This window comes from Histomonas meleagridis (assembly GCF_020186115.1).
Source record: "Histomonas meleagridis strain 2922-C6/04-10x chromosome Unknown contig_20, whole genome shotgun sequence".
Lineage (NCBI taxonomy): Eukaryota > Parabasalia > Tritrichomonadida > Dientamoebidae > Histomonas > Histomonas meleagridis.
The window spans coordinates 1,705,048-1,731,407 of record NW_027150805.1 but is presented as its reverse complement, the minus strand read 5'-3'; the positions used below and the strand labels follow the sequence as shown (position 1 = coordinate 1,731,407).

Genomic DNA, 26,360 nt, shown 5'->3' with positions numbered 1-26,360 from the left:
TAAACCGTATACATGAAGAAAATGTTTCATCACAAATGAAGAAAAAATATTTTCACATTTTAAACTATGAGTTTTGATAGTAATCTTTGTAATGAAGTTGTTGATGTATCCCCTGATTTTATATTTTTTGTAAATCAAAAAATCATAAAATTAATTTTTTGATAAAAATTTGGATGAAAATTCAAAGCTATTTCAAACGACATTAAATTTTATTTATTCTTCCTTCTTCTTTGTTTGGCCAAGAAGAACTTTATGAATATGTGGAACAACACCTGCAGATGCAATTGTAATATTAGAAAGAAGTTGATTTAATTCTTCATCATTACGAATCGCAAGCATAATGTGACGTGGTGAAATTCTTGTCTTCTTGTTATCTCTTGCTGCATTTCCTGCAAGTTCAAGAACTTCAACAGTAAGATATTCAAGAACTGCAGCCATGAAAACTGGAGCACCTGCACCAACACGATCTCCATAACGACCTTCACGAAGGAAACGATGTAAACGACCGACTGGGAATTGAAGTCCTGCACGACTTGACCTTGTCTTTGGATGAGAACGTTCTCCATCAACTGCTGTCTTTGTAGCTGTTTTCTTAACACCTTTCTTAGCTGGCATAAAAAATTATGATTTCATTTTTCTCCCGCCAAATGTGTTATTTAATGGCGCCATTTTATTTTTAAACTATATTTAAATATTGTTGGTGTAAAATGACATCATTGAAAGATAATTTGGAAAAGCGCGGGTTTAAAATTTCATCATTAATTTATATGTCAACTAAAAAACCAGCATCAAAAACCCCAACTGAAAAGAAGCCAGCTGTTGAAGGAGAAGCTCCAGCAGAAACAGAAAAAGAAAAGAAGCAACGTCATAAGAAGAGGAATGAATCTTTTTCATCTTATATCTTTAAAGTCTTGAAGCAAGTGCATCCAGATATTGGAATTTCTAACAAGGCTATGTTAGTTATGAATAACTTTGTTACAGATATTTTTGAACGTATTGCAAGAGAAGGCGCTCGACTTGTTGATATGAATGATCGTAACACCCTCGGATCTCGCGAAATTCAAACAGCTGTTCGCCTTGTCCTTCCAGGTGATCTTGCTAAACATGCTGTTTCTGAAGGTGGTAAAGCAGTTGCTAAGTTCAATGCAGAGTAAACAAATACTTTTTCGCTTTAATTATCATTTTTTTTTCCCCCTTAAGTCATTAAAACAAACGCAAAACGCTAAGAGCTAACTTCTTTTGATTCCTGACCAGATATATTTCTAAACCAGTTTTTCTTCTTAATCAAAAAAACGTTAATATAAAAAAAATTATTTATTTTGCAATCTTCTTATATCAAAAGAACATTTACATTATCATAAAGAATATTTTTATTAATGATTTCAGATAAAATATTTTCGCATATCAATTATAGCGATTGAAAATTTTATTAAATAAATTTCAATTGGTTAGTACGATTTTTTAATGATAATTTTATTTTCTTCTTATTTTTTATATTGTTTATTATCATCCAACCCCATGATTTCATTGTATTTACTAGAGAAACCTCATAAAAAAAGCGGCTGACGTTCTTAACTTGAATTAAATTGTTAAATTTTACATTTGGGAAATAAAATTCAATCAAACTTTTGTTAACATATGATTTTAACAAAATATCAAAATACAAATCATTTTTTAGTATGCTGTTTTTCTTTTTGTGTTTACTATCTTATTCAATTTTTTATCCTCAAGTATATGCTGAAATGAATACAAATAAAGATTTATGGAGTGTTCTTAGTTCTATTAAAACAGATGGAGATGTATTAATCACAGTTAAAGAAGGAGTCTATAAATCATCACAATGGACTAACATTGGTGATTGGGTATGTAATATTCAAGGTACTCTTAAAATTAAAGGTGAAGGAAAAGTTATAATTGATGGAGGTTTTATGGTGAATACAACGAAATGGAAAAGAGATGAACAAAATCCACGTATATTTAAAACTCAAGTTCCTACAACTATTCAAGATACAGGAGAAAATAAAGTTGATTCATGGCGTTTTGAAGCACTTTGGGTAAACGATCATGATACACATAGAGCAAGAATTCCAAGTAGTTGGACACTCCCTACGATTAAATCGGTTTCAACAACAGGAAGTGGAGACTTTATTTCATATACAGTTGAAGTACCAACTGAAACAATGCGATTTCTTCAAGGGATGACAACTGAAGAATTAAATGATGTTAATATCGTAATTTTTCATTCTTGGTCAACAACAAGAGGATATATTACATCAATAAATGGAAATGCTATTACATTTACGGCACGTAGTGTTGGAAATAATAATCAAGGAATTGAAGGAGGAAAATCATATTTTTATCTTGAAAACTTTAAAGGTGCTTTAACTACACCAGGAGAATGGTTTCTTTCAAAGAATGGAATATTATATTATTATCCATTAGAAGGAGAAATACTTTCTAATATTAAAGCTTATGCATCACATACAAAAAGATTATGGTATATTCAATATGATAATGTTATTGTTGAAAATATTGAATTTCGTCACACAGGAGGTAATATGCCAACAACAGGAATAACGAGAGAAGACAATTTACCAAGTGATGCAACACTTAATATGAAAATGATTGAAGTTTATCAATCAACAAATGTTGAATTTATTAATTGTAGTTTTAGACATGCATTTTGTCGTGCTATTTTTATGTATAAATGCACAAATTGTGTTATTGAACAAAGTCTTGTTGAAGATTTTGGAGGTGACGGAATTGTTTTTGGAAGTTCAAGTAGTTCACTTATTGAAAATAATATTGTACGACATGGAGGAAGATTTATTCATCATGAGAATGGAATTCGTGTTGGTGATGATAATGGTGCTAAAATTAGATATAATGAAATAACAGACATGTTTTGTGATGGAATTAATTGTTGGCAAAATGATAATACAGGTGTTAATTTAATCATTGAAAAGAATCATGTTCATCATATTGGTTATAATTTATTTGATGACATTGGATGTATTTATATCTCAAATATATATTCAGGTGCTCGAATTCAAAATAACCATGTTCATAATGCAGGATGCCACAATTTTGGAGCATGGGGACTTTATTTTGATATTAATTGTAATGATATCATAATTCAATATAATCTTATACATGATTTTTATGATGGATGTATTCATTTTCATTATGGATATAATAGTTATGTAAAAAACAATATTTTAGGATTTAACAAAATTGGACTTATTTCTAATGGATACTATGATATTAACACAATAGTAATAGTTATAAATAATATATTTATTACAGATAAAGGAAACTTTTATTGCGGTAATTGGAAATGGCATTCATTTGTTGCACATGGCAACTTATATTGGGATTTTGGCAATAGAATTAAATGGTTCAGAAATAATGATGGAAAAAGTAATACTGGCAATTATGCTGATCCTAAGTTTAAAGATCCTCAAAATCGTGATTTTTCATTCACTGATCATTCAATATTAGATAACCTTAGATTTGAAATATTTGATTATTCAGATTGTGGTGTCTATGGCACAGAATGGAGAAAGTTTGCAGAAAGTTATAATGTTCCCAAATTCCCAGAACCATCAACAGATGATGAAGCACTTTTGGCTTCAGAGAAAATGTATCCAGAACACAAATGAATTTTATTAGTAAAAGTACTCTGATTATATTTCTTTATTACTGTTTTTTGTTAATAGTATTAATAATAATATAGAAATGAGATGAATTCCTTATCTAAATTTTTTTTTGATTATAATTATTTTGGTATTGTAATCGTTGCATGCATAGTTTTTTACCTAGATAAAAAAATGAGGATAATATCTTTTTTTGATTCTATTCGGTCGCCTATCAGAATCTGAGCAAAGTAGTTGATAAACAAGTTCAAATAAATTAATAATAATTCAAATTAATAAAAGCATTCTAAAAAATCTTTACAAAATCATTGCTATAGAGTCATTTCTCATGCCTGCTACCATATTAAGTAGTTCTCTTGGGAATTCGATGCGTGTTTTCCTCAGCGGGATTCGGTTCGCTCTCACTGTCGGCTTCTCAACGTTTGGTCGCATCGTGCTGTGAAGGCTCATTATTTCGTTCATCGACGTGAAAACGATATATAGACAGAATGTCTAGCGATTTAATTTCTCATGCCTAGTTATCAAGTCAGGTATTAATATTATTTAACAATCTCTCTCAAATTAATAAATTTATTAATTTTAAATATGATGAGAATTGTTATAATTTTATATCCCGAAACATCGAGCTATCGTTCTATCCTATCTAATGTTTATTAAGTATTGTAATTGTTGCATTTCTTCATTTAATGATTATCATCCAAGACGATCATTACGTAAATATGAATCATATTACACTTAATTTCGTAATATAATTGAAAAAGTTGATCAATTCTTTATAAAAAAACTCCATAACGTTTTGGAGAATGGTTTTCAAACTCATAATAATACCAAGTCATGTGTGTATCAAAAAAATTTCATATACCATAAGCCTTATTGTCTTTTTTACAAAAGCTTTTGGTGAATCAATGGGAATTTGATTGAGATTTATTCCCAAAAGTTGTTTGTGTGGAAGAGATTTTACAACCAAAAAATGCATTGAAAAACCAATTTAAATATATTTTAAAAATTCAATAATCAACATTATTGAAAAATTTGTGATGATATACAATCCAAATTTTAAAAAAAAATTGATATTGTTTCATTCATCAATATTACGATTCTTAAATTTTGTAATAATAACGACAATAATTTAGATAATAATTCCAGAATAAATTTTATGATTTTATTAGGAAATTTTCATGAAATTAATGTTTCAATTTTACAATTGACATTTGGTCAAAATAGTTTTGAGCGATCTAATTTGTCATAACCGCCAAAATATTTTATGACGATTAATCGAATGTCAAAAGTCACTTAACTTATTCGTTTTTTTTTATCTTTGTTTAAACTTTCTTTACATAAAAATAAAAACATAGTTTTAGAGAAGAATCACATATCTTCTTATTCGAATGTTTTGACATCTTCATTCATGAATAAAAAACTCGATTCGAACATAAAATTTGAAATTTTAAAACAAATAATCAAGAACAAAAAAAAAAATTTAAAATGCAAATTCATATAATATATGTTAAAAATGTTAAGGAGTTTTTTTGATGAAAATCATTAAGGATGAATTGAAAGAATATTTGTTGAGGGAAAAACACCGTTTAAAGTACGTTAAGTCACTTCATCTACCCCAAAGCACCAGTTTTTCAATTTTCTCAATTTCTATGAAAAGCTTTTCCAGAGTATTCAATTTTGAAAAGATACTGAAAACATTACGACATTGAATCCAATTTATGCGTCACTTTTTTAAATCTCCTGAATATGCATGTGCCCCCAACCAAAAGCCCTCCAAGCAATAAAACTAACAAAATATTGGATTATGTTATTGGCGAACCAATTGGAAAGGGTGTTTTTTCATCAATTAGAAGTGCTATTCATGCTCGTTCTAAGAAACAATATGCAGTAAAGATAATATCGAAAACCAAACTACTTAAATGCCCAATGGGAAAGAGGATATTGTTCAACGAAGCTATCCTTGCCCCATTACTTAATCATCCATGCATTATTGAGATTGAAGAAATAGCAGATAATGACACACAAATATTTCAATTCATGCGTTATGCTGAACACGGCGATCTACTACGTAAATTAAGGAAATCTCCTTTTGAAATTTCAATTGCAATCAGATTAATAGATCAATTATTTTCAGCTGTTGAATATATTCACGGAATTGGTATTTGCCATCGTGACATTAAGCTTGAAAATCTTCTTTTATCCAAGCATGGACTTAAGTTATGTGATTTCGGATTTGCATCATTAACATTTAATGGAATGGTTCATGGTAATTGCGGATCTTATGAATATTCAGCTCCAGAGGCTATACATGAACAAGAGTTTAATGGATTTAAAGCAGATATGTGGAGTTGTGGAGTAGTTATTTATACTATTCTCTCAAGAAGATTACCGTTTCACAATGTATCACGCGATTTCGATTTTAATACTCCGGTCGATTACGGTCCCATCCCAAAAGATTTTCATCAACTCATTCAACAATTATTATCCATTGATCCTAATAAACGTCCAAATGCAACAGAATGTCGTTCATATCCAGCCATTAAATCCACACAGACCCGTCGCAAAGACCCATTGTCATCTTTAAAGATTGACCGAATGGTTTATTCAGATGAAATACTAATTTCTCGTTTAACCCAAGTCACTGGAATTGATACGACAACGTATAATGCCAAGCTCAAATCTAATGAAATGAACAGAGAAAAGCTTATTTTCCTCTTATTAAAACGTCAAGATAGATCATGGTTAAGTCCACGTGAGTTTCCTACAATCATGCCTGCATCATCGTCATCTCAAGACCCTTCCAAGAAAGGATTCTTTCCGATGCCCACAATGAATAACGTGGCAATCAAAGAGAAGCGAATTACTTTTGCAGGAACAGCTGCGACCGTTTATTCATCGTTACATAATTTGGCCATCAAACAAAAGTGCTGCATATCGTCGCCTTTATCTTTGTCGCCAACGATTGTTCTGCAAAGAAGTGATGGCACAGAGATGAGAATGTCGTTTAGCATAGTTGACGGACCTGGAAATAATGAGGCAACTATGGTATTATGCGCTGATAAGTCATCAGAAGCTTTGATGGGGAGTTTTACAAAGTATTTGGAGACACATTTGAAGAAATAGAAGACTTGTGTTTGTTGTTTGTTTATAAATTTGTTTAACATGTGTTACTTTTTTTTATTCCTCATTATTATGGTGAAATTTTAACAAAAAATATTAGAGCCAACAAATATGCATTAGTTTGAGTAATGTAATGTATGAAATTCGTCTTTTTCTTAAGTTTTACTGTGTGTTATTGGCTTCAATATTCCCTTAAAATAATAACATATGATATGAATTTCATAAATTTAGTTAAAATCATGTTTGTAAAAATTTCATAATCCATAGTTGTACATAATTATTCAATTTTATTATTCAATTAATTTTATTTCGTTACCATTTTCTTTCTTAAATATTAATAATGAGAAATTAATTATTTTCACAAATCAAATTTTAAACATTTTATTATCCAAAGTCATTACGAAAGTTTTCTCGTATCATTAAAATTCGGCAAGCTGCACGATGCCCTTTGCCTGTTCGACACCTCCATCAAGCTCGGCGGTATTGGCCATAGCTTCTGTATATCGAATGCGTTGTCATCATTTTCGTTTTCGTTTTCATTTTCGTTATCACTTTCGCTGTGTTCGTTTTCTTTATTTTCCTCTTCTTCTGATGTTTCCGATGACGAATGCGTATGGTACGTTGACGGCAATTGTTCCAAGTTCAGTCCGCTGAATAGTTTTGGCGCTTCATCTTCTTCCTCATCGGATTCCAGTTCATCTTCTTCAGGATTTGTTCTATATATCGACACAATTTTTTGCTTATTAATTCTCTTGAAGCATTGATCGCAAACTTTGCATGGCTCATTCGAAATGTTCTTCATTATGACCTTATGCGACAAGCAATCGCTGCAAAATATTTTCCCGCAACTTCTGCAGTGATGTTTTCGCGTGAAGAATGACAAAGGATGATGACAATTGCAGCACTCATTAATCAAACAATCGGGAGTCCATATCGGCGCCTCTTTATATTTCTTGATGATTTGATGCTCACGAATGTTCTTAATCGCTTCGTTAATATCTGCTTCCCATTGATCTCTTTCATTACTTGTGTTGAAATATAAAATAAAACTCTTCATGGGAGAGAAGAAAAACAACGCGTATGTTTTGTTATGGCCTTTAGACTCAACTCGTAAATGTAATAAGTCATAAATCCCTGGCATAACATACATGCCACCTTTCACTTGTACGTATAGGAAAAAGTCCGAAAATAATATAATGTCCCGCTCGGAAATGGATTTTCGACATTGTTTGGATGCTTTGCCAATGCGAATAACTCGACGTCCGGGAACTACAATGGGAAGTGGCTCGCGTAAAAACATTCGGCTGATTTCTTCGAGCTTTGGTATGGAGTCTGTTGACGCATATAGATCAGAATTGTATTTGGCATATTTGATAAGGGTGGAGCGGATTTGGGGATTGGTGTATAGGGGAAGAACATTGGAAAGAGTACGTGTGGTCTTGCTTATGAATTGATGCCATTGAATTGGTAACTTGAAATAATGTATGAGAACATCGTCAATCTGATTTTGGATTTCTTCAGGACAATTGGCTGATAGGTCCATCGTAAGGTTCTCGTAGTGAAGATATTGGATAATATATTTTTGATGTGATTGTATTAACGGACTACAATTGGTAAAACTCTCAACAAAATCAGCAAGAAATAATGAGTTGCGGTTCTTGATAAGGTTTTCAAGCTTTTTGAGATATGGTTCATGCTTGGATAAGATTTCATTTAAGATGGAATAGAACCCACCATAGAGTGGTGAAAAGTTGGTGCCATCAAGACTACTAATAATACGTATGAGAAGGGATATATCATGAATAAATTTCCTTTCGTTGCTAATGATGCTAATCATGACAGAAACTGTCAATGAATTAAACTCTAATGCATCAACATATTTGGTTTCGTTGGGATTAAGACCTGGTATTTGTCCTGAAATAAATTTTTTTTTGTCAATAAGAAGTGGGAAAGGTGGTTCTTTTTTTTCAATTTGTGAAATTGGACAATAACACAAATCTAAATAGCAAGAAAGCATAGCAAAATTCTTCTTTGGTTGAGTTTTGTAAGAAGTTGATACAAGCTGCGAAAGCGAGCGACTCCTTGGGCTTCCATTCATTTTTCTTCCAATTTTTTGACGATGTTGATTTTCAATAGAAAACGATTAGAATTCACTTCACACCTGAATCATGACGATTCTTAAATTAAGCAATTGATAACTTTTTAAAAAGTTAACGAAATTAATAGATGTAATTGTATCTGTGACTTAAAATTGCTTTACTTTCCTATTCATATAAGATATGAATAAATTACGAAATTCTCAACATAATTTGTTGCATATATTGTTTTTATTTATGTTTTTAAAAATAGGAGTCACTTTATGTTTAAATATGCAATAGTATAAAAAGAAAGCATGTGCTGATCATTTTTTAACTTTTATTTACTGCCAAAAATTATATTTATTTCAAAACAAAGAATGCTTTGGGTTTATTATTCATGCCTTATTATAAAATATTAAGAGCACGTTTTAATTCTTAATTGACAAGCATTATTTAAATATTTTACGAAGAAAAACCAAAGTACGGTTGAAGGTTTTTGTTTTATTTAGTTATGGATCCGAACACTTTGGAGAAGTGAGCGAATGAATCATTGGTGAATGTGATTCCACCAATCGATTTAAACCAATCTGAAATTGTTCCTGATATTGTCGCATGATCTTTAATCATTGAAAGTGGAAGATTTGCAACTGATCCAGAAAGTGATGCAATTGCTGCAATACCTGAATTTCGTAGATATTGAATCATTGTGTTAGTAGAATTCGGAACAACTTTTTCCAGGTAATCATTTGCAACAGGAAAACCGATGTTAGGAAGTATTTGATCCACAAAATAAATACCAAAATCTTTAAGTGATATATTATATGGTTCTTTGTTATGTGACTTCTGCATAACTACAATTGGATAATTTACTGAAGCAACGATAGCTGAAGTAACAAGAGCATTTGCTGTGTACATAAAAACTTTATTCTTGTTTTTGCTTTTCCGATATTTTTTAGAACTTCTATGGAGGACTTTTTCAGCTATAGGATAAGCAACAAAATTAGTTCCAACTTGGAGGCCTTCATATATTGAGTTTTTTATATCGAACGGTTTTGGTGATTGAGATATACCATTAACAAAATCATTAGTTATAGCTCCAGCAAGTGAGGAGCTAATGTAAGTCTTTGCCATTTCACATGCAAACTTGTTTTGGCTCATTTGTGTTGGTTTTTTTTAAAGACTCGCACTTTTGGTGTAAATATTACAGTTAACAATAACCGCTGAATTCAGCTCTCTGAAATTTGAATTCCAATAATTGAAAGCAAACTTAAAAAGTGCTGTTTTAGGAAGAAAGAACTCTGATCAACTGAATTTATAGAATATCAATGTTATCATAAAGACCTACATACTCATATGTCTTGATGTGAGCAATTGTAATAATAATCTCGGAACGAGGGGAAAAAATTGAAGTACTGTAAGTCAAAACAATTATAGGAATGATCGGTTCCTATTCAATTATCATTCAAAAAGTTAAAATTCGTGATTTTTTCAGTGAAAGCTTAAAGCTTTACAAGCAGTTTTTCGATCGTTTTTATAAAAATTTTGTGTGGTTAATCCTGTTCCAAAAAATGTTTTTTCTTTTATCACTCATTGAATGCTCTGATCCATGTAACACATTATTTAATGTAAAAAAAGCAGACAGGCCTTTAAAAAAGTTTCGTTTTGATCTATCACAAGATTCATTTGTAATTGGAAATGCACCATGGAATAAATATTTCAAATGAAAACGGAACAATCACATTTTTGACAGGCTATAATTCACCTCTTGCATTTTATCGATCATATAAAGTTGAAGGATTACCTGATGGTATTTATCATCCATATTATCCCATTGAAATTGAATGTGGGTCTGGGAATGGTATCATAAGTAGCAATGCAAAATGCATTTTTAATGCTAAGAACAAGGATTCCCGTTATTTATTTTCTCAAGAAATTCCATATGGGTCAAAACTAAATGTCACTCGATACAATATTTTCTTTGATGAAATCACAAACATTGATGTTTTCTATAATAACCCTGTAAATGAAGGAAACATGACAGTTCTTAGTCCAAGTGTAACATTTTATTATTCTGATTCCACCATTGAAGATACAAAATATCAAACCAAAACAGTATCAACATCACCTAAAATAACATTTGTTAATACGCACATTGGTTATGATAAAGGTAAAGTTGATATTCAAACACTTCATTTACTTAATTCACATGATATTTATCCTACTGTACAATATCCAAATTTCTGGTATAGTGATACATCTGCTGAATTTACTGAAGTACCAATAGAAGCAAATTTCTCGCATATTCTTGGAATTAACATATTAGATGAACGATATTACCATGGATGGGCATTTGCTCATTCCATATACAATGGGAAACTTTCAGCATTTTTCCAAATGTATGCGAAACCACGTAACTCCACTGGATTTTCGATTTCATATATATTAATTGAATATCCTACAAAAACATATCGCCATGCAATTGAACTATGGCATCATCTGTTTCCTGATATATATAATGTGCAACCTTTTGGTACTGGTTCATGGATTCCTAATACGAATCTTTCGATATGTTTTGGTAATAACTTAACTAAAGCTCGTGAAGAATATGGGTTTAAATTTAATTGGGGTTATTATCCTAATGATGTTTTCCCATTTTTTACTTATCAAGAGCCTACGATATTACATTTATTATATGATTCATATGATGAAAATACATTTGCCGCTTTAATAGATCAAAAAATAAATGAAGGTGGATCTGAAAAATGGGTTGCAGAACTCATTAAAAAACAAGGAATAAGAGAATCTGATGGTGTATTAAGAGGAGAAATTGGTTGGAATAAAGTTTCAAGTCAATGCAGAGTTATGTGGAATGAAGAGATTCATAATTATCTTTATTATTATTCATTACTTACATCATTTTGACGATGTAATGAAACTGGCGTAAATTGTAATTATGGTTTAGGTTCAACTAATTTTTTTTATGTCACATATCAAACTAATCAATCAGCTGAATCTATACCTTATACACTTCTTGATCAAAACTTTAATGAGTTTGTACCATTAGCTGCAGGTTTCTTCCGAATGGTTCCACATTTAAAGGAACAAAGTCCAAATGGTTTTATGTGGAATTCATATTATACTCCACCACAACTCACAAGATATATTGCAAATGTTGGTTGGGAATGTGGAATGGGTTTGTATGGTAGAGATTACTATGAAGAATGGCACAAAATGCGATTTTATCATGCGAAGTTTTTAAGTGGAAGTCGTTCATATTCTAATCTCGAGATTTCTGGTTATTGGTATACAATGGATCGAATTGAAGATTATTATTCACATCAATTTGCATTTGGTTCGTTCCCTTCATTATCTGATTGGACGCAATGCGATTATATTTCACAAAAAAAGGAATTTTTCATGAAATGGATTCCACATATGTTATATGTAATGAATGAAAATATTTATATGGCTAATGATGCTGGAAAACTTGTAAAAGTATTAATGAATGGAACTAATGAAAGAAGTACTTATTGTCAGCCACGTAAAAAGGCAAAAAATGGAGTTGTTGAATGTTATACCACTTTCGTTATTGATCATGATGATGAACATTTCTTAAATATAAAATTTGACGATTCAGTTAAACCTGAAGTTATGTTCCAAGCAAATGGAATTAATTATAGCAATGTCATTGGCAACAATGCAACATTAGAATTAACTGATGAAAACGCTTGGCAAAGATGTTGTACATTTAAGTTCAATATGAATGCAGATGAACTCTATAACTTTAACATAGATTATAGTGGTTGGGAAGATGTTATGAAGGATGAAGAAGAAGTTAAAACAGACAAAAGTGATATTGGTAAAACAGATGAAGGTGGAGAAGGGGGTGATGAAAGTACTGGTGGTGAAGGCGGTAGTGACAATGATAACACAGATGGTGATGCGTCAGGACTTTCTAATGGCGAAATAGCTGCAATTGTAGTCGTGGTTGTGGTTGTTGTTGCAGCTGCGTGTGTCGGAATTGTGGTTTGGAAATTAAAAGTAGAAAACAAGAATCAAGTGATTCAAATGCATAAGGTATCTGATGTAATAACGAAATTAATTATATTTATTGTAAACATTTTCTAACATGTATAATTTATAAATAATTTCACAATGTTTCCATAGTTAAAGATTATACTTCTACAAACATCCGTTCTATATTGTAGCTTCATCTTTTACTATAAATAGACTAAATGAAATGGAACCACTATTAAAAATAAGATATGTACACTGTTTATTATACTTAAAATTATAATTAGTATTGTAATCATTTTCGGATAATATCATTTTATTAGCACGAAATTTGAATTATTTACTCAAAACATTTTATCATTTTGCTCGTTTTTATATTATTTCAACAAATCACTTTATTCAATATCAGAAAGTCTTTTCACTTCGTCCTCAGCTTCTTTCAGTTCCGCCCTTCTCTTTATCAGCAGTGCCTGCATGTCCAATTTCTTCTTTGCGTATTCCATCGTGTCCGAAAGGACTCCCTTCGCTTTGTCGGTGTCGTTCATCAAATTCTTCAGTTTCTCATTGATTTCATCATATATCTCCATCAGGTCTGCATAATCCTTTGACTTTTTATCAGTTAAAGTCGAAATTAAATCATTCATAGAACATTGCATTCTTCGACATAATGATATACATTTCATGTCAAGTTCATTATCATAAAAATCATATAAGAAATACATTAAATAAAACATAAAAGAGGCCTTAAAAACATGTGTTAATGCATTTAAGATTTGTTTCGGATTTTCCACTTTTTCACTGTTGCCGATCAAAACCGATAACGTCTTGTTAAACTCGCGTAAACTATTCAAAATATCTGGTGAATTTATCACAAAATCTCTTCGAATTTGATCTAAGTTCATTAACGTTTCCTCATTGGGGCACTCCATTCTTTGTACAAGTTTATACAAAACTGAATTCATGAGGGTGATTTTTGAATTAATTGAATCAATTGAATCTTTTTCTGAGAATTTTTGTGTGAGCTCATTGAATTCTTTGATAAACGGTTTCAATTCTTTGGATTTGGATCTATCGTCGTCGGTTATTTCATTGACGATAGACTTTACTTTATCGGTTATTGAAATAATTTTTTGTTTGTCTAAAAGCTTGTTTTCTATTAAATCAATTGTAGAAGAGCAAAACTGTTGAAGTTTTACATTAACAACTTGTATTTCTAATGATTTGACATATTTATATAACTTTGATAATAGTTTCTCGCTTTCAGATAATTGTTTATAAGCAATTTCTTTTTGGATTAATTCATCATTAATTGGTTCATTTTCATCTTCTTCGATAAATACTTCTTCTATTTCTTCGATAGTTTCTGGTTCTCCAACTTCTTCTTCCTCAATAACATCTTGATAAATTACAACAGGTTCTTCATCATCTGACATATCAGAGAAGTCATCACTGCCAGTCATCAGTGGCATTTTCTCATCATTTGAATACATTGAGTTCATTCTTGAAATAGTAAATACTGATGATGAATGTCTTGAAGTCGTAGAAATAGTATCCTGTAATTTTACAGGTGGAGGAAATACATCTGAAATATATTGATAAAAATCTGTTTCATTTTCAAGTTCAATTAACTGATTAATCGAACTCGGTTGTAGTAAAGTAACCGCAACCGCCCAATTCATGTTAATCTCGCCAAACGGCCTCATAACGGTCGGCAGTAAACAAATTGATGCGACCAGCGACCGTTTATTGTAATCTGACTGATCATTTTCGTAATTATCCAAAGCTGACAAAACATATTGATATTTATACATTAATTGTACATCATAATCATTATTCATTACAGCTGTTAACAAAGAAGATCTTAAAGCTTCATAAACTATTGATTTGATTTCATCTTGATTTAACTTCGGATCGAATAAATCTTTTTTCCATTTCTTAATTTTATCATCAGAAAACGGACCTTTCGGAGCAGTAATCGAATATGCCAACAAAGTCAAAAGTTGATAAAATATTTTTTCTTGATCTTCGCTTTGTAATTTTGGAAGGTTATTAATATTAAAAGTTTTGGCAATTTCTTTAATCTTGTCTTCGATTTCAGTTTCACCATTTACGATATTTTGCACTATTTCATTTAACTTTGAGTTCAATGGGTCTGAATACGTAAATTGTACCAAAGTATCTCTAACAATTTGATGTATTTCAGGTGCAGAATTACGTAATATTAAAGGAGCGATTTGCTTTTGTAATATTTCGAGGTTCTCTCCTGCATATAATGGAATTATCGCAGCTATGGCTAACGAGTTATCATAAATTTCTTTCTCAGTAAGTTGCGCGATTTTCGTTATGTCTAATGGATAATCATTTCGAACTCGCATCTCAATAACTTTCTTGAGGTTTATTTCGATTTTCTTTTGTTCTTGGCGATAAATCGGATTTTCATATATCGAATGAATTTCATATAAAATTTCGTTTCGTATTTCAGGAGAATCAATTTTTTGTATTAATGTGTCAACATCTTCTTTATTTGATAATCGCATTTTTTGTACAAAGTTTTCATCGATTCGTGGCGCTAATACTTTTTGTATCAAATCTTGAATATAGTTTTGATATTCTGATGATAGTTCAAGTAGTTTTTTAACATCGTTTTCATTACTTAAGATATTTAATTTTTCTTGTAATAAATTAACATTAATTTTTAATGGTATTATTTGGAGGTTTAATTGAAAGATTTGTAACCTTAAATTAGATAAAACTGATGGAACATATTCAAATTGTGTGGAAATCGCTGTCATTAATGTATCTACTTGGAAAAACATTTTTTGTAATAAAATTGATGAGTTTTGTTGATATATAGTTGTGTTGATTTTTGAGGTGGTTGGCGTTGAATTTAATATTTCATTTAATTCATTAATAATTGATATCGAAGAATCAACAAATTCGGTTATGCTTTGAAAATTCGGTGTAAAGCATGCAAATGATTGTGTCTTAAATGATCGTATCTCGTCAAATTTTGAAATGATTATTTCGTTAATTGACTTGGAATACGTTAAGATTTGGATTATTTGATTAAAATCTAATTTCGATATATCGCATTTATCTAAGTGATTATAATCTTCAAGAATTTTAGTTTTAACTTCATTAGATAAATTATATTGTATGTCAATGATGTCAATTAACATTTCAACAATTTTCATTTCAAATAACCTCAAAAGTTTTGTAATTGTAATAATCCAAGATAATGAAATATTAACTAAATTATTATAATAACTTGATAACATTTCTTGTTTGTCTTCTGGGAGAAGTGGTTGAATGTTATTATATATCATTATTGTTTGTAACGCCGAAAGTGGTGTTGTAATTGTAGCATTAATTCCATTAAATGAAAAGTTTAATGATGGATCTAAATTAATATTTGAAGCTTTAATCGTTTGATAAAATTGATTTGATATCGCTGAAAAGATTGGTGATAATTGTTGTAATAAATATGACAAATGTTCAATTAATGAATTTGGTTCAATTGGCAATAACGATGAAATTATTGAAGTATAGCCAAGTATTTCGTCAAAAAAATAGGATGCGCCACTACATAAATATTGTAATAATGTATCATTTGTACATGAGTTTAATGATAATGCAAGTTGCTTAACGTACTCATGTTCGACGGTTTCTGCTGTGAAAATTGATAGGAACGATTGAGAAAATTCAATTGGAAGATATTCGGTTTCTGACGCGTGAAATGATTGGCCAAAGAGGCTGTTTGGAAGTTTCGAGCAAAGATGTAAGATTTGATCAGTAAGAGGAAGAAGTGATTCAATCACATACTTACGGCTTAAATAATAAGGATATTCAGCTGGCATTGAAGCTATTGAATCTGAAAGAATTTTGTTGATCTCTTGGAATTTATTGGTTGATGATTGGAACTTTTGTTTCAAGAGTAATTTTAGTGCCTTTATGACAGGTTTTTCGATTTTGGAAAATTCTTGGAACATGTTAGAAGCAAGCTCTATGATCCCAAAGGATTGGAAATTCAAGAGGAACTGGAAGATCAAATAAACAAAATCACCAAAAAATGGATGGATTTCGAACATTGAATAAACCTTACTTTGAATTGTTGCTGATGCTGTTCTTATATCTTCTAATGAAGCATGGTCTTCAATTGTTGTAAAAAATTCAAGATATTTTGAAAAAAGCGTTTGTGTTTCTTCATCAAAATTCGGAAGTTGTTCTTTTATTGTGTCTTTAATCGCAGTATATATGATTTGGATACTACATTGCGTTTCTTTCTTCATTTGGCCTTCTAGAATTGATGAAGCAATGAGAAAAGCAGTATTACAAGATATTAATAATACAGATCCAATAATTGTATCTACTTGGGAGGTACGGGCTTTACCAAGCAAGCAAGGTATTGGCGCTCCAGAATCCCAAAGAATTACATCATCTTGATCTGAATTTGTTTTTTCTGTTGCTGCATTTTGGAGGTTTGGGAACGTTGACTTAAATTTAGAACAATCAGAAGAAACATTACATATTTTAGCAAATGTTTTATATGATTGTTCAAAGTTAAACATTTCTTTCGATTTTTTTGCTTTTAGGGTGCCCCAGACTATAAATTTGAAGTGACTTAACGTCTTTTCTATGCAAACGAATTCCAAAATATGGAAAACACCATACGAAACTTTATTCGCTGCTATCCTTTTTTCTAAAAAAATTGGTTTTTACGTTTTATTTAAATGGAGAAATGTACACCTTCATCTTGTGACAACATGAAACGGATTACCTTAATAAAATGAGCAAAAACCCTCTGTGTGGATTGGTTGTTCGAGGGTTTCGTGATTTTTAATGATACCAATTGAGGAAAGATGTTTGAAATTCATACTCAATCATAGAAAAGTGTCTGCTTTTCAAACTTGGAGTTAATTTGTTAGCTGTGAGCGATTGAAGGAATTTATTTGCTGACTGCTTTATTGTATCGTTATTTAGCGTGCTTTACTGTAAAGTTTTTAAAAAATAGTTTGAATCCAACTAAATTCAGATTTATTTCCATGCACTTCATCAATGTATTATAGTTCAAATACAATCCTATCCAAGTAGTGCATAATAATAATATATAAAAATCAAATAATTAATTATCATTTTTAAAAAGAAAAAATAATGGATATTCATTTTCTAAGAATCACAAATTTTGATAAACATCCTTTTTTATCTCAAAAATACATAAACACTCATAATCACTGGTAAGCAATCAGAAAAATGCACAATTGATTCAAAATAATAAACATAATCTGTATTCAAACAAAAATCATCCCACTATCGATATAAATTGAAAACAAATAAGCGAATAAATTGAGATTTTATTTTGTCACGAGGATAATTTCCTCTATTATCTAACATAATGAACAGATCTTTTATTTATTATATGAATAAAATTAAATTGGACTAACAAATTTATGTTCTTCAAAATCAACAGCAAATGGATCTTCATCAATATCTTCTAATTTCATAATACTTCTACATCCATCAATTTCACCTTCTTGATATTTAACTTCTTCAACAATTTCTTCGTCATGATTCTTATTATGTCGATTAATATGAATAATTATTGTTATTGTAATAATAATTATAACAATAACTCCAATAACAATTCCAATAATAATCCATAAATTATTCGAATTTTGCTTTTCTTCATTTCCTTCATGATCTTCATAAATATAAATATAATTAGAATAATATTTTTCAAGAGTATGAAATTGAAAAATAGTATAATTATAATAAATAAATATCGTGTTCGTAAGTTTAACTTTAGAATTAAATATTATATATGTAAATGATTCAGAAAGAAAACTATTAATAATACTTAATGTTTGTGTTAATGCAATCGTTTGTGTTAATAATTTCGAAATACTGATAGTAATTATTGAATTAATTTCTTGGATAGATGCTGTTGCTGTAAATATATTCGATTTTGTATTTATATTTGTGGGTTCTTTAGTATTTTGCGTTATTGTTTCTGTTTGTGTTTTCGTTTGTATTTGTGGTGTTATTGTTGTTTGTGATTTCGGAATTGTATTTGTATTTGTAATTGTGAATGTATTCGTATTTGTAATTGTGAATGTATTCGTATTTGTAATTGTGAATGTATTCGTAGGTTCTTGTTCTATTGTATATGTAAATGATGATGTAAATGTTTTAGAATCTTCAATTTCTATTCGTATTAATGTTAGTTCATATGTTATTTGATATGAATTTGAATATAAGAATGATTTTGTATGTGTAGTTTCTACTGAAAATGTATTCGAATTTGTTATCATCTCAGTTTGAGATAATGTTGAAATTGGTGATAATGTAATTGATTCTGTATTCGTATATATATCAATTAAGAATATCGTCGCAATATATGTTAAACTTGTCGATTTTGTATTAGTAATACTTAATGTTTGAGTTGGTGTAAGTGTATTATCTTTAACATATGTATAACTTAATGTTAATGTCAATGTTGATGTTTGAATATTAGTTATAGATGGTATTATTGTTATCGAATTCGTTAATGATGGTGATGATGTTTTTGAAATCGTTTGTGTCGAAATAAATGAATTCGTTAAACTACCTGAATTAACATTAGAATTTGTTAATGATTTCGTATAAGTTCGAGTTTTCGTTGGTGGATATGTATTCGATTCAACTTCTGTAATACTTAGTGTTGGACTTTTTGTAGATGATATAGTACGTGTTTGTGTTTGTGTATTTTTAAGTGTTTTAGTATTCGTAATCGTTAATGTTTTTGTTATTGATGAACAATATGTTTCTGACATTGTTATTGAATTTTCTTTAGTTGATGTAATCGTTTTTGATACTGTAACTGTTGGAACCATTGTTTTAGATGATGTTAATGATCTCGATGATGTTATCGATCTTGTTATTGTTGTAGAAATTGAATATACAGTTTTATATATTGGCACTAACATACATGGAACCTTTGGCTTTGCTCCAGAAATTATTAATCTATCATCAGAACGTTGCATATTAATATTTTTGATTGTTTGTATTTTTAGTGCATTCATTTTGTTTGCATTTGGATATCCACATGACATCGTTTCTGTATACATGATTGATGGACTTCGAGTAACAACTGAATAAACAGTCGTATATGATGATTTATATGTATATGAATCTGTATAAGAAGATTTATATGTCGTATATTTGGTGGATGATGTATAATAAACATATGAAATAGTTGATGATTTTGTATATGATTTTGCCTTTGTATTCTGCGTGGTATATCCTAATGTTCGTGTGCTACTCAATGTTTGTGTGCTCTTCAATGAAGATGAATATGTGACTGAATTAACAAAAGAAGAAGTATATGATGAAACTAGAGTTTCTGATAATGTATTCGTGAGTGAATATGTCACCGAATTTACATAAACACGTGTTATCGATGAAACATATGTTAAAATGGACGTTTGTGAAGTTGAAGGTACATTTAACAAACTATCTAAATACGTATATGATGTATCATATGTATTCGTATAAATAAATGTTGGCGAAATCGTAATTGAATCAGTCAACTTTTGTGTTTGCGTTAACGAATATGTGTCAGTTAAAATAAACGAATTCGATAATGTATAAGATTTCGTATTCACAATTGTATGTGTCGAAAATTCGGTTTCAAAAAATCTTTGTGAAAGTGAACTTTTCAACGTTAATGATTCTGTCATTGAATTCGTTTCAATATATGTGGATGTAATAACTTGTGTATTCGAAGAAACTTTTGTATTCGTTAATACTTCGGTACTCGTTAAAATATTCGTTTGTTCATATGTTGGAACCATTTGATAAGAATATGAAAAACCTAATACACCCGCTTTATTAATCGATATTTGACTTGAAATCTGAAAGAAAAATGAAAGAATCGAAAGGGCTAAAGAAATGGCCTGCATGAAGATGATGAATTTTTGAGAGAGTTCGATTCAAATTTGTATTCAGTTCAATTTCTTCATTTCAAAACTTACTGCTTTGTTAAATATTTTTGGAAGAATTAAATTTGAATTCAACGTACTTCAACGTAAATTTGCAAATTGAACATGAGAGGTTAAAAATTGAGAAGAGATGTGAGATAATTCTGTCTAAAAAAAGTAAATAACGTTCTTCTCATTTAAATTATCCATATAAAAAGATTCCATTTTCGACATATTGGAACATAGTTTTAAGTTCTTATTGTGTTGGATCCACACATTATTTTTTTTAATATAAAATTAATTAAACTCTACATGCAAATCTTTTTTATAATTTTATGATAATTGATGCATGTATTTATAATGAATTTAAACTATGAAGCTAAATATCAGAATTTAACTGAAGGCATTTTTCTTTTTATAAGCTACCTGCATTTGATGCAATGAAGAAGATGTTGAGTTTAGCATGAAAACCCTTTTATTTTCAAAAAATATTTTATGGAATACATCCAAACACGTTGCCATATGATATGGATATAAAATCACAAAAAAAAAAATGTGAAATGATTGTTATTTCTTAAGTATCTTATGACGGAATCTTATATATTTTAACTATGTCGTGTTACATAAACTAGCGTTTTTCGTTCGATTTACGAAAGTTTTAGTATTGTTAATATTAAGTATTGTTAATTACCAAATCCCGCTGACAAAAAAGATTATTGCGACCGTTGTTCCATTCAAAGAAAATATATTACAAAAATTTCAAAGATTTATTTATATTTGACTATAAATAAATTTTGGATAGAATTTCCATTTTCTTATATTTGCTAAATTATTTTCCATTTTTTAAGTTATTCATTATTCTTTGGATGCGATGTATTCTTGTGTCTCCTTCGTTATGAGCATTATTTTTATTTTTGGAGATGTTAACGCTGGCTTTTCGGTTTGGAATCACTTTTTGGCTTGGCTTTATATTTTTTTGTATGGTTTACTCTCACCAGAGCGACGGACGTTAAGGTAAAGGGCTCGGATGTTTCTCAGGCAAGGCAATTATCCTTCTATTTCCTTTGACAATATCAAAAATAAAATCAACAACGGGAATTGTTCAATTGATGACCTATTATGTGAATCAAATATTGTTCAAGCTATTTCACCAAATAATCCCACAATAACCATGTTCTTTCTAAATAATTTCCAACAATTACTAGAAAAGGCTCTACAAGAAGGTGATGGTGATGGTCATTATGCACGTATAGCACAAGGAATTCTTGACAAACTTACTCGCTATTATGCGACAAAAATAAGTCAAAATGAGTTTTTCTATGAAAGAATGATAGAAGAGCTTTCAAAAGATCCAATACCAGCAGTACCAGCTCGTATTTTTTCTCAATTGATTTTGATTTTATTAAAAACGCAAAACTCAGTTATCCACCTGTACCTCTCCAAGAAACCGCAATTTTTCTCCCTCTTAATCAAGTCAATTAAGCAAGAACCCGTATATGATGTGCTTTATTCATTAGCAATTGACCCAAGTGCACAAATTTCATCATTTTTCGAAGATATAAATGCCTGTGATTGTCTTTTTGAATCACTTTCTGAGACAGATGAAATTTTCAATTCTCGAGTATTATCAATTATTTCATCCATTATTTCGAATGCTAATCCGGACTCTTCTCTTATTAGCCAGATTGTGACTGATGAAAAGATTTCCAAAATATTTGATATTGCACTTCACTCAGCATACTCAGAATCCAGTTATTGGGCCTTTTCCCTAATTTTTGAGCTCTGCTCTCAGATGGATGATGTTTCTTATGGTTCTGACGACATATGTGAAGAAGATATGATTTGTACACCTGTTTATGAATATGCCATTAATCATCTTGAAGACATCTGTCACTTTATTTGTGGGCCCTTACCATTTCTTTCTAAGCATGAGAAAGCTATAGAGCTCCTTGTTTTGTTTCTTCGTGCATCAGAAGAAAACCCGGAACCGTTTATTTACGATACGATGCAAATTCTGCTTGATCGGTTTTTTGAGCTCAAAATCCATTCAATTTTCCACGTATCGTTCTACGGTTTATTTTCAGCCTTGATGCAAAACCGCTCTGCCAACATCCTGATTGAAAAGTTAGATATGAAACATCGAATTGTTACCGAATATTCGAAAAAGGACCAAATCAAAGACGCAAATTATTGGGGATATTTGTTTAGTTTTACTGAACATATCATAGATATCGAAGGAGCTCCAAGCGAAGATGAAAATAATGAATGGAAACAGTTTTATGATGACGTATATTATCAATACTTCGATACAATACATAAAGAATTCGGTGGACCTTTGCCAAGTTTCTTTAGCGACAGTGATTTCGATGATGATCCAAATAATATTTTCATTCAGATCTCGAATTTGGGCGATGGCGGTAACGAAATAGAGGAAGAGGAGTATTATGAAGAAGATGATTTTTAAGAGAATAAATAAAATTTTTCTTAAATTATGTTTGATAAATTTGTTTTTTCAAAATATAATTTCACCAAAAGTTTTTTATGTATTTAAGTACATAATAACAAAATGTTAAAATCAATAATAAGCAACAATTACATTTTTTATGTCTGGTTATAAATGTTGTGAATAATGAGAATATCTGTTGAACATGTTAATGTATTTCATTTCTTTCTTATCACATCATAAAGAAGAGCATTTAAATGCAAATTTTTACGGTTAAAAATGTATAAATGTTTATTATAATCTTAATGACATATTACCGACAAAAGAAGTCAATTGTTCTATCTCCTCTAATAATTGAGGATTTTGCGATGGAGGAAGTAGCCCTGGGACGTTCTTCTTCCTTTCTATCTCTTGGACAACCTCCTCCATTTCCTTTGCAAACAATGATGGATCTTTCGGAGAGAATTTTCTTGCCTCAACCAAGAAGTTCCGCATCAAATTCTTGAAGTTTGTGTAACTCGGTGCTTCGCTTTGCATTTGGAGTACAAAATTATAAATATCTGTTGGACTTGTATTAGGGAATACACCTGTGAGCATTTCAACTATTTGTTGCATCTTATTGTTCATCACTGGTAACTGCATAAGACTACGGATTAGCCCTGTGAGTTGGTTGAATGCAAATTTATGAAAACTATCGGTCATAAGATTGAACGCAAAGACAAGAAAATCAACAGCAAAGAAGTCGTGGAACTGTGCTATGAACTGTGGTGGAGTTCTAGCTTCGAGCATATTAATAAGATTTGATGCAATTTGAAGTGACTTTTCGGAGATCTCTGGTTGTGTGTTCCCACACAAAAGCTTAAGACAGTTCATGAACAATACGACGTCATCTATTTGGACGCATGTTAAGAAGCTGGTGCAATTTGACACCAACGAACTCATCAAACGGTTGAACTCCTTTTTGAACGCAAAGTTATCGTTCATGTCTTGAATAAGTGGTACCGTTGGTTGGAAAACCGTTGCGAAAATCATTTGAATTGAGGCTTGAATTTCACCGGGGATTTTCATCGTCAAAGCCGCCATCAAACCGACGACCTCTGGTACCTTTGCTGGAGAGTTCTGGTAATCAGGTACAATGACTTGTAGAACAGGCGGTAGTATGAACTGGATGATTGGCGTAGAATTACCACAGTTCGATACAGAAGTATCTAATAATCTTGCAATTCCCGCATTTATACTTCTAAGCATTGAAGCTTCTTTTAATGCTAAGGCATTCTTTACAGCGCATTCTAAAAGAAGAGCTGATGTTCTTTGATAAATTTCCATTAAAGCAGGAAGGATGTTTGAAAGTTGATTAGGTATAAATGTACATCCTAAATATTTGGCTAGCCCCGCATTACATTGGAGAACAAAAAGGAATTGTTCATGCCATTGGTCATTGAGTAATTGAACATTCGATTTAAGGGATTCAAGGGTTCCGTTAATTCCACCACATAAAACGGCGGCTTTTTCGGTTCTTTGTTTTTCATCGGTTATGCATTGAATTATCATGACAACCGCTTCAAAAGTGCCGATAACGTTCTCTAGTGATAGCGGTTGGAGAATTTCACCCATGTTTGAGAGCATCATATCAAGGAACGATGCTTGTTCGCTTGGTTGCTTCTTGATAATCTCAGAACGACAAAACCGGGCAATGTTTTTGAATGATTCAACAGCAGAATCTTGTACTGCTGGAATTGGTTCTTTCATAAAATCAAATAATTTCATTAAAACTGTCTTCAAAAGTTGCCATGATTGAATTAAAACTCGACTGTATTGACTACATATGTACATAACACCACTTGCTGCTATTGCTCGTGCAGGGATATCAGAAAGTTGCATACATGCTCGTATTAAATAGCTTAAAATATTAGAAATGAAGTTGAGTTCTTCTTTCTCTGGTAAGGCACCACTTAAAGATCCGATTGCCCAACATAATGAATTAATAGCATTTGGATTCCATTCACTTTGAGTGACTTCATTAACTCTTTGAACAAGCGCTTCCATCATATCATTTTGATCTATATGTGTTAAGTAAACAAGCATCTCTCTCATATGAGTGTATGCTACTGTAGCTTCTGTAGAAGAATCTAACCTTCGAGAGTGAATTCCTTCTTCATCGATAGAAATAATGACTTCGGAAGGTTTTTCCATTTTCGATATTCCAATTCTTCGAAGCATTGCAAAAATTGGAACATAAACGGGACAATAATCTAAGTGTGCTGAAACACGTTCTGAATAAACTGCTCTTGTAAGTGTGAACCATAGCTCAATACAAAGGCGAAAGTCATCTTGACACGCGTTGGCGGTTATAAAACAAAGCCATTGTAAAACTTTTGAATACGCTTCGACGGTTTCGGTTTCGAGCACTTGATAAAACGAAGTTATGAATGAAATGATTGAAACGGTGAACGTATGAACAAAATCGTCGATAGTAATTCCATATGTTTCAGGAACTCGAGATAATGATTGATCGCAAAAAGCTGGTTCAACAACAGCAACAATTACAAGGAAAATCCGTGAAATTATTTGAGGTGAAGAAAGCAAGAAATTGTTGGTGCTAAAAATGTCACCGATGGCTGAAAGACAACATGGAACGAGTTTTGGGTTTTGCAAATGCCTTCGACAAATAAGATCAATTATATCAGAATCAATAATTGCTGCTAAATCAGTTGCTTTGACGAAGTAGCGAAGGTTTTTCAATATGACTTTCACTTCCATTTCACTCCTTGGATTATCTAAAGATCCTTGTATGTATAAAACAATCTTTGGAAATTCTGCTTGGAATTGAGCATACATTTCGGCGGACCGTGTGGTTGATAAAGATGCTTCTGAAAAATTTGTGATTTCATCTGCTAACATTCCAAATATATTTATAAAATTGAGATATGTATCTAAAGAATTCTTGCTTGTTTCTAGAGCCACAGATATGAATTCTGGCCATTCGTTTGGCCATTCATATTTTAAAATTGATATCAAAACTTTATCTGCTTCATTTAGAATTTGATAAGACAAATACTGATCTTTCGTTTGGATCGTGTTTTTAATGAATTCT

General features: G+C 30.8%; 11 protein-coding genes across 11 annotated transcripts; 6 read left to right on the top strand and 5 right to left on the bottom strand.

Moving 5' to 3' along the window:
• Positions 1 to 213: 213 nt before the first annotated feature.
• Positions 214 to 615, bottom strand: GO595_003086 (Histone H2A; the record flags this gene model as incomplete). The annotated part of the gene is made up of 1 exon (XM_067916068.1): positions 214 to 615. One exon carries the CDS (start codon positions 613 to 615, stop codon positions 214 to 216), a length of 402 nt encoding a protein of 133 aa, XP_067776887.1.
• A 152-nt stretch (positions 616 to 767) lies between these two features.
• Positions 768 to 1,154, top strand: GO595_003085 (Histone H2B; the record flags this gene model as incomplete). The annotated part of the gene is made up of 1 exon (XM_067916066.1): positions 768 to 1,154. One exon carries the CDS (start codon positions 768 to 770, stop codon positions 1,152 to 1,154), a length of 387 nt encoding a protein of 128 aa, XP_067776886.1.
• A 525-nt stretch (positions 1,155 to 1,679) lies between these two features.
• On the top strand, positions 1,680 to 3,662 carry GO595_003084 (right-handed parallel beta-helix repeat-containing protein; the record flags this gene model as incomplete). The annotated part of the gene is made up of 1 exon (XM_067916065.1): positions 1,680 to 3,662. The coding sequence occupies one exon, from the start codon at positions 1,680 to 1,682 to the stop codon at positions 3,660 to 3,662; it is 1,983 nt and encodes a 660-aa protein (XP_067776885.1).
• Positions 3,663 to 5,402: 1,740 nt separating this feature from the next.
• On the top strand, positions 5,403 to 6,779 carry GO595_003083 (CAMK family protein kinase; the record flags this gene model as incomplete). The annotated part of the gene is made up of 1 exon (XM_067916064.1): positions 5,403 to 6,779. One exon carries the CDS (start codon positions 5,403 to 5,405, stop codon positions 6,777 to 6,779), a length of 1,377 nt encoding a protein of 458 aa, XP_067776884.1.
• A 394-nt stretch (positions 6,780 to 7,173) lies between these two features.
• GO595_003082 (putative Rho guanine nucleotide exchange factor) lies at positions 7,174 to 8,874 on the bottom strand (the record flags this gene model as incomplete). Its single annotated transcript, XM_067916063.1, has 1 exon — positions 7,174 to 8,874. The coding sequence occupies one exon, from the start codon at positions 8,872 to 8,874 to the stop codon at positions 7,174 to 7,176; it is 1,701 nt and encodes a 566-aa protein (XP_067776883.1).
• Positions 8,875 to 9,355: 481 nt separating this feature from the next.
• GO595_003081 (uncharacterized protein) lies at positions 9,356 to 9,985 on the bottom strand (the record flags this gene model as incomplete). The annotated part of the gene is made up of 1 exon (XM_067916062.1): positions 9,356 to 9,985. The coding sequence occupies one exon, from the start codon at positions 9,983 to 9,985 to the stop codon at positions 9,356 to 9,358; it is 630 nt and encodes a 209-aa protein (XP_067776882.1).
• Positions 9,986 to 10,549: 564 nt separating this feature from the next.
• On the top strand, positions 10,550 to 11,776 carry GO595_003080 (uncharacterized protein; the record flags this gene model as incomplete). The annotated part of the gene is made up of 1 exon (XM_067916061.1): positions 10,550 to 11,776. The coding sequence occupies one exon, from the start codon at positions 10,550 to 10,552 to the stop codon at positions 11,774 to 11,776; it is 1,227 nt and encodes a 408-aa protein (XP_067776881.1).
• Positions 11,777 to 11,935: 159 nt separating this feature from the next.
• Positions 11,936 to 12,982, top strand: GO595_003079 (uncharacterized protein; the record flags this gene model as incomplete). Its single annotated transcript, XM_067916060.1, has 1 exon — positions 11,936 to 12,982. One exon carries the CDS (start codon positions 11,936 to 11,938, stop codon positions 12,980 to 12,982), a length of 1,047 nt encoding a protein of 348 aa, XP_067776880.1.
• Positions 12,983 to 13,263: 281 nt separating this feature from the next.
• On the bottom strand, positions 13,264 to 17,436 carry GO595_003078 (uncharacterized protein; the record flags this gene model as incomplete). Its single annotated transcript, XM_067916059.1, has 1 exon — positions 13,264 to 17,436. The coding sequence occupies one exon, from the start codon at positions 17,434 to 17,436 to the stop codon at positions 13,264 to 13,266; it is 4,173 nt and encodes a 1,390-aa protein (XP_067776879.1).
• A 4,558-nt stretch (positions 17,437 to 21,994) lies between these two features.
• On the top strand, positions 21,995 to 23,287 carry GO595_003077 (uncharacterized protein; the record flags this gene model as incomplete). Its single annotated transcript, XM_067916058.1, has 1 exon — positions 21,995 to 23,287. One exon carries the CDS (start codon positions 21,995 to 21,997, stop codon positions 23,285 to 23,287), a length of 1,293 nt encoding a protein of 430 aa, XP_067776878.1.
• A 273-nt stretch (positions 23,288 to 23,560) lies between these two features.
• GO595_003076 (exportin-1) lies at positions 23,561 to 26,104 on the bottom strand (the record flags this gene model as incomplete). The annotated part of the gene is made up of 1 exon (XM_067916057.1): positions 23,561 to 26,104. One exon carries the CDS (start codon positions 26,102 to 26,104, stop codon positions 23,561 to 23,563), a length of 2,544 nt encoding a protein of 847 aa, XP_067776877.1.
• Positions 26,105 to 26,360: the final 256 nt, after the last annotated feature.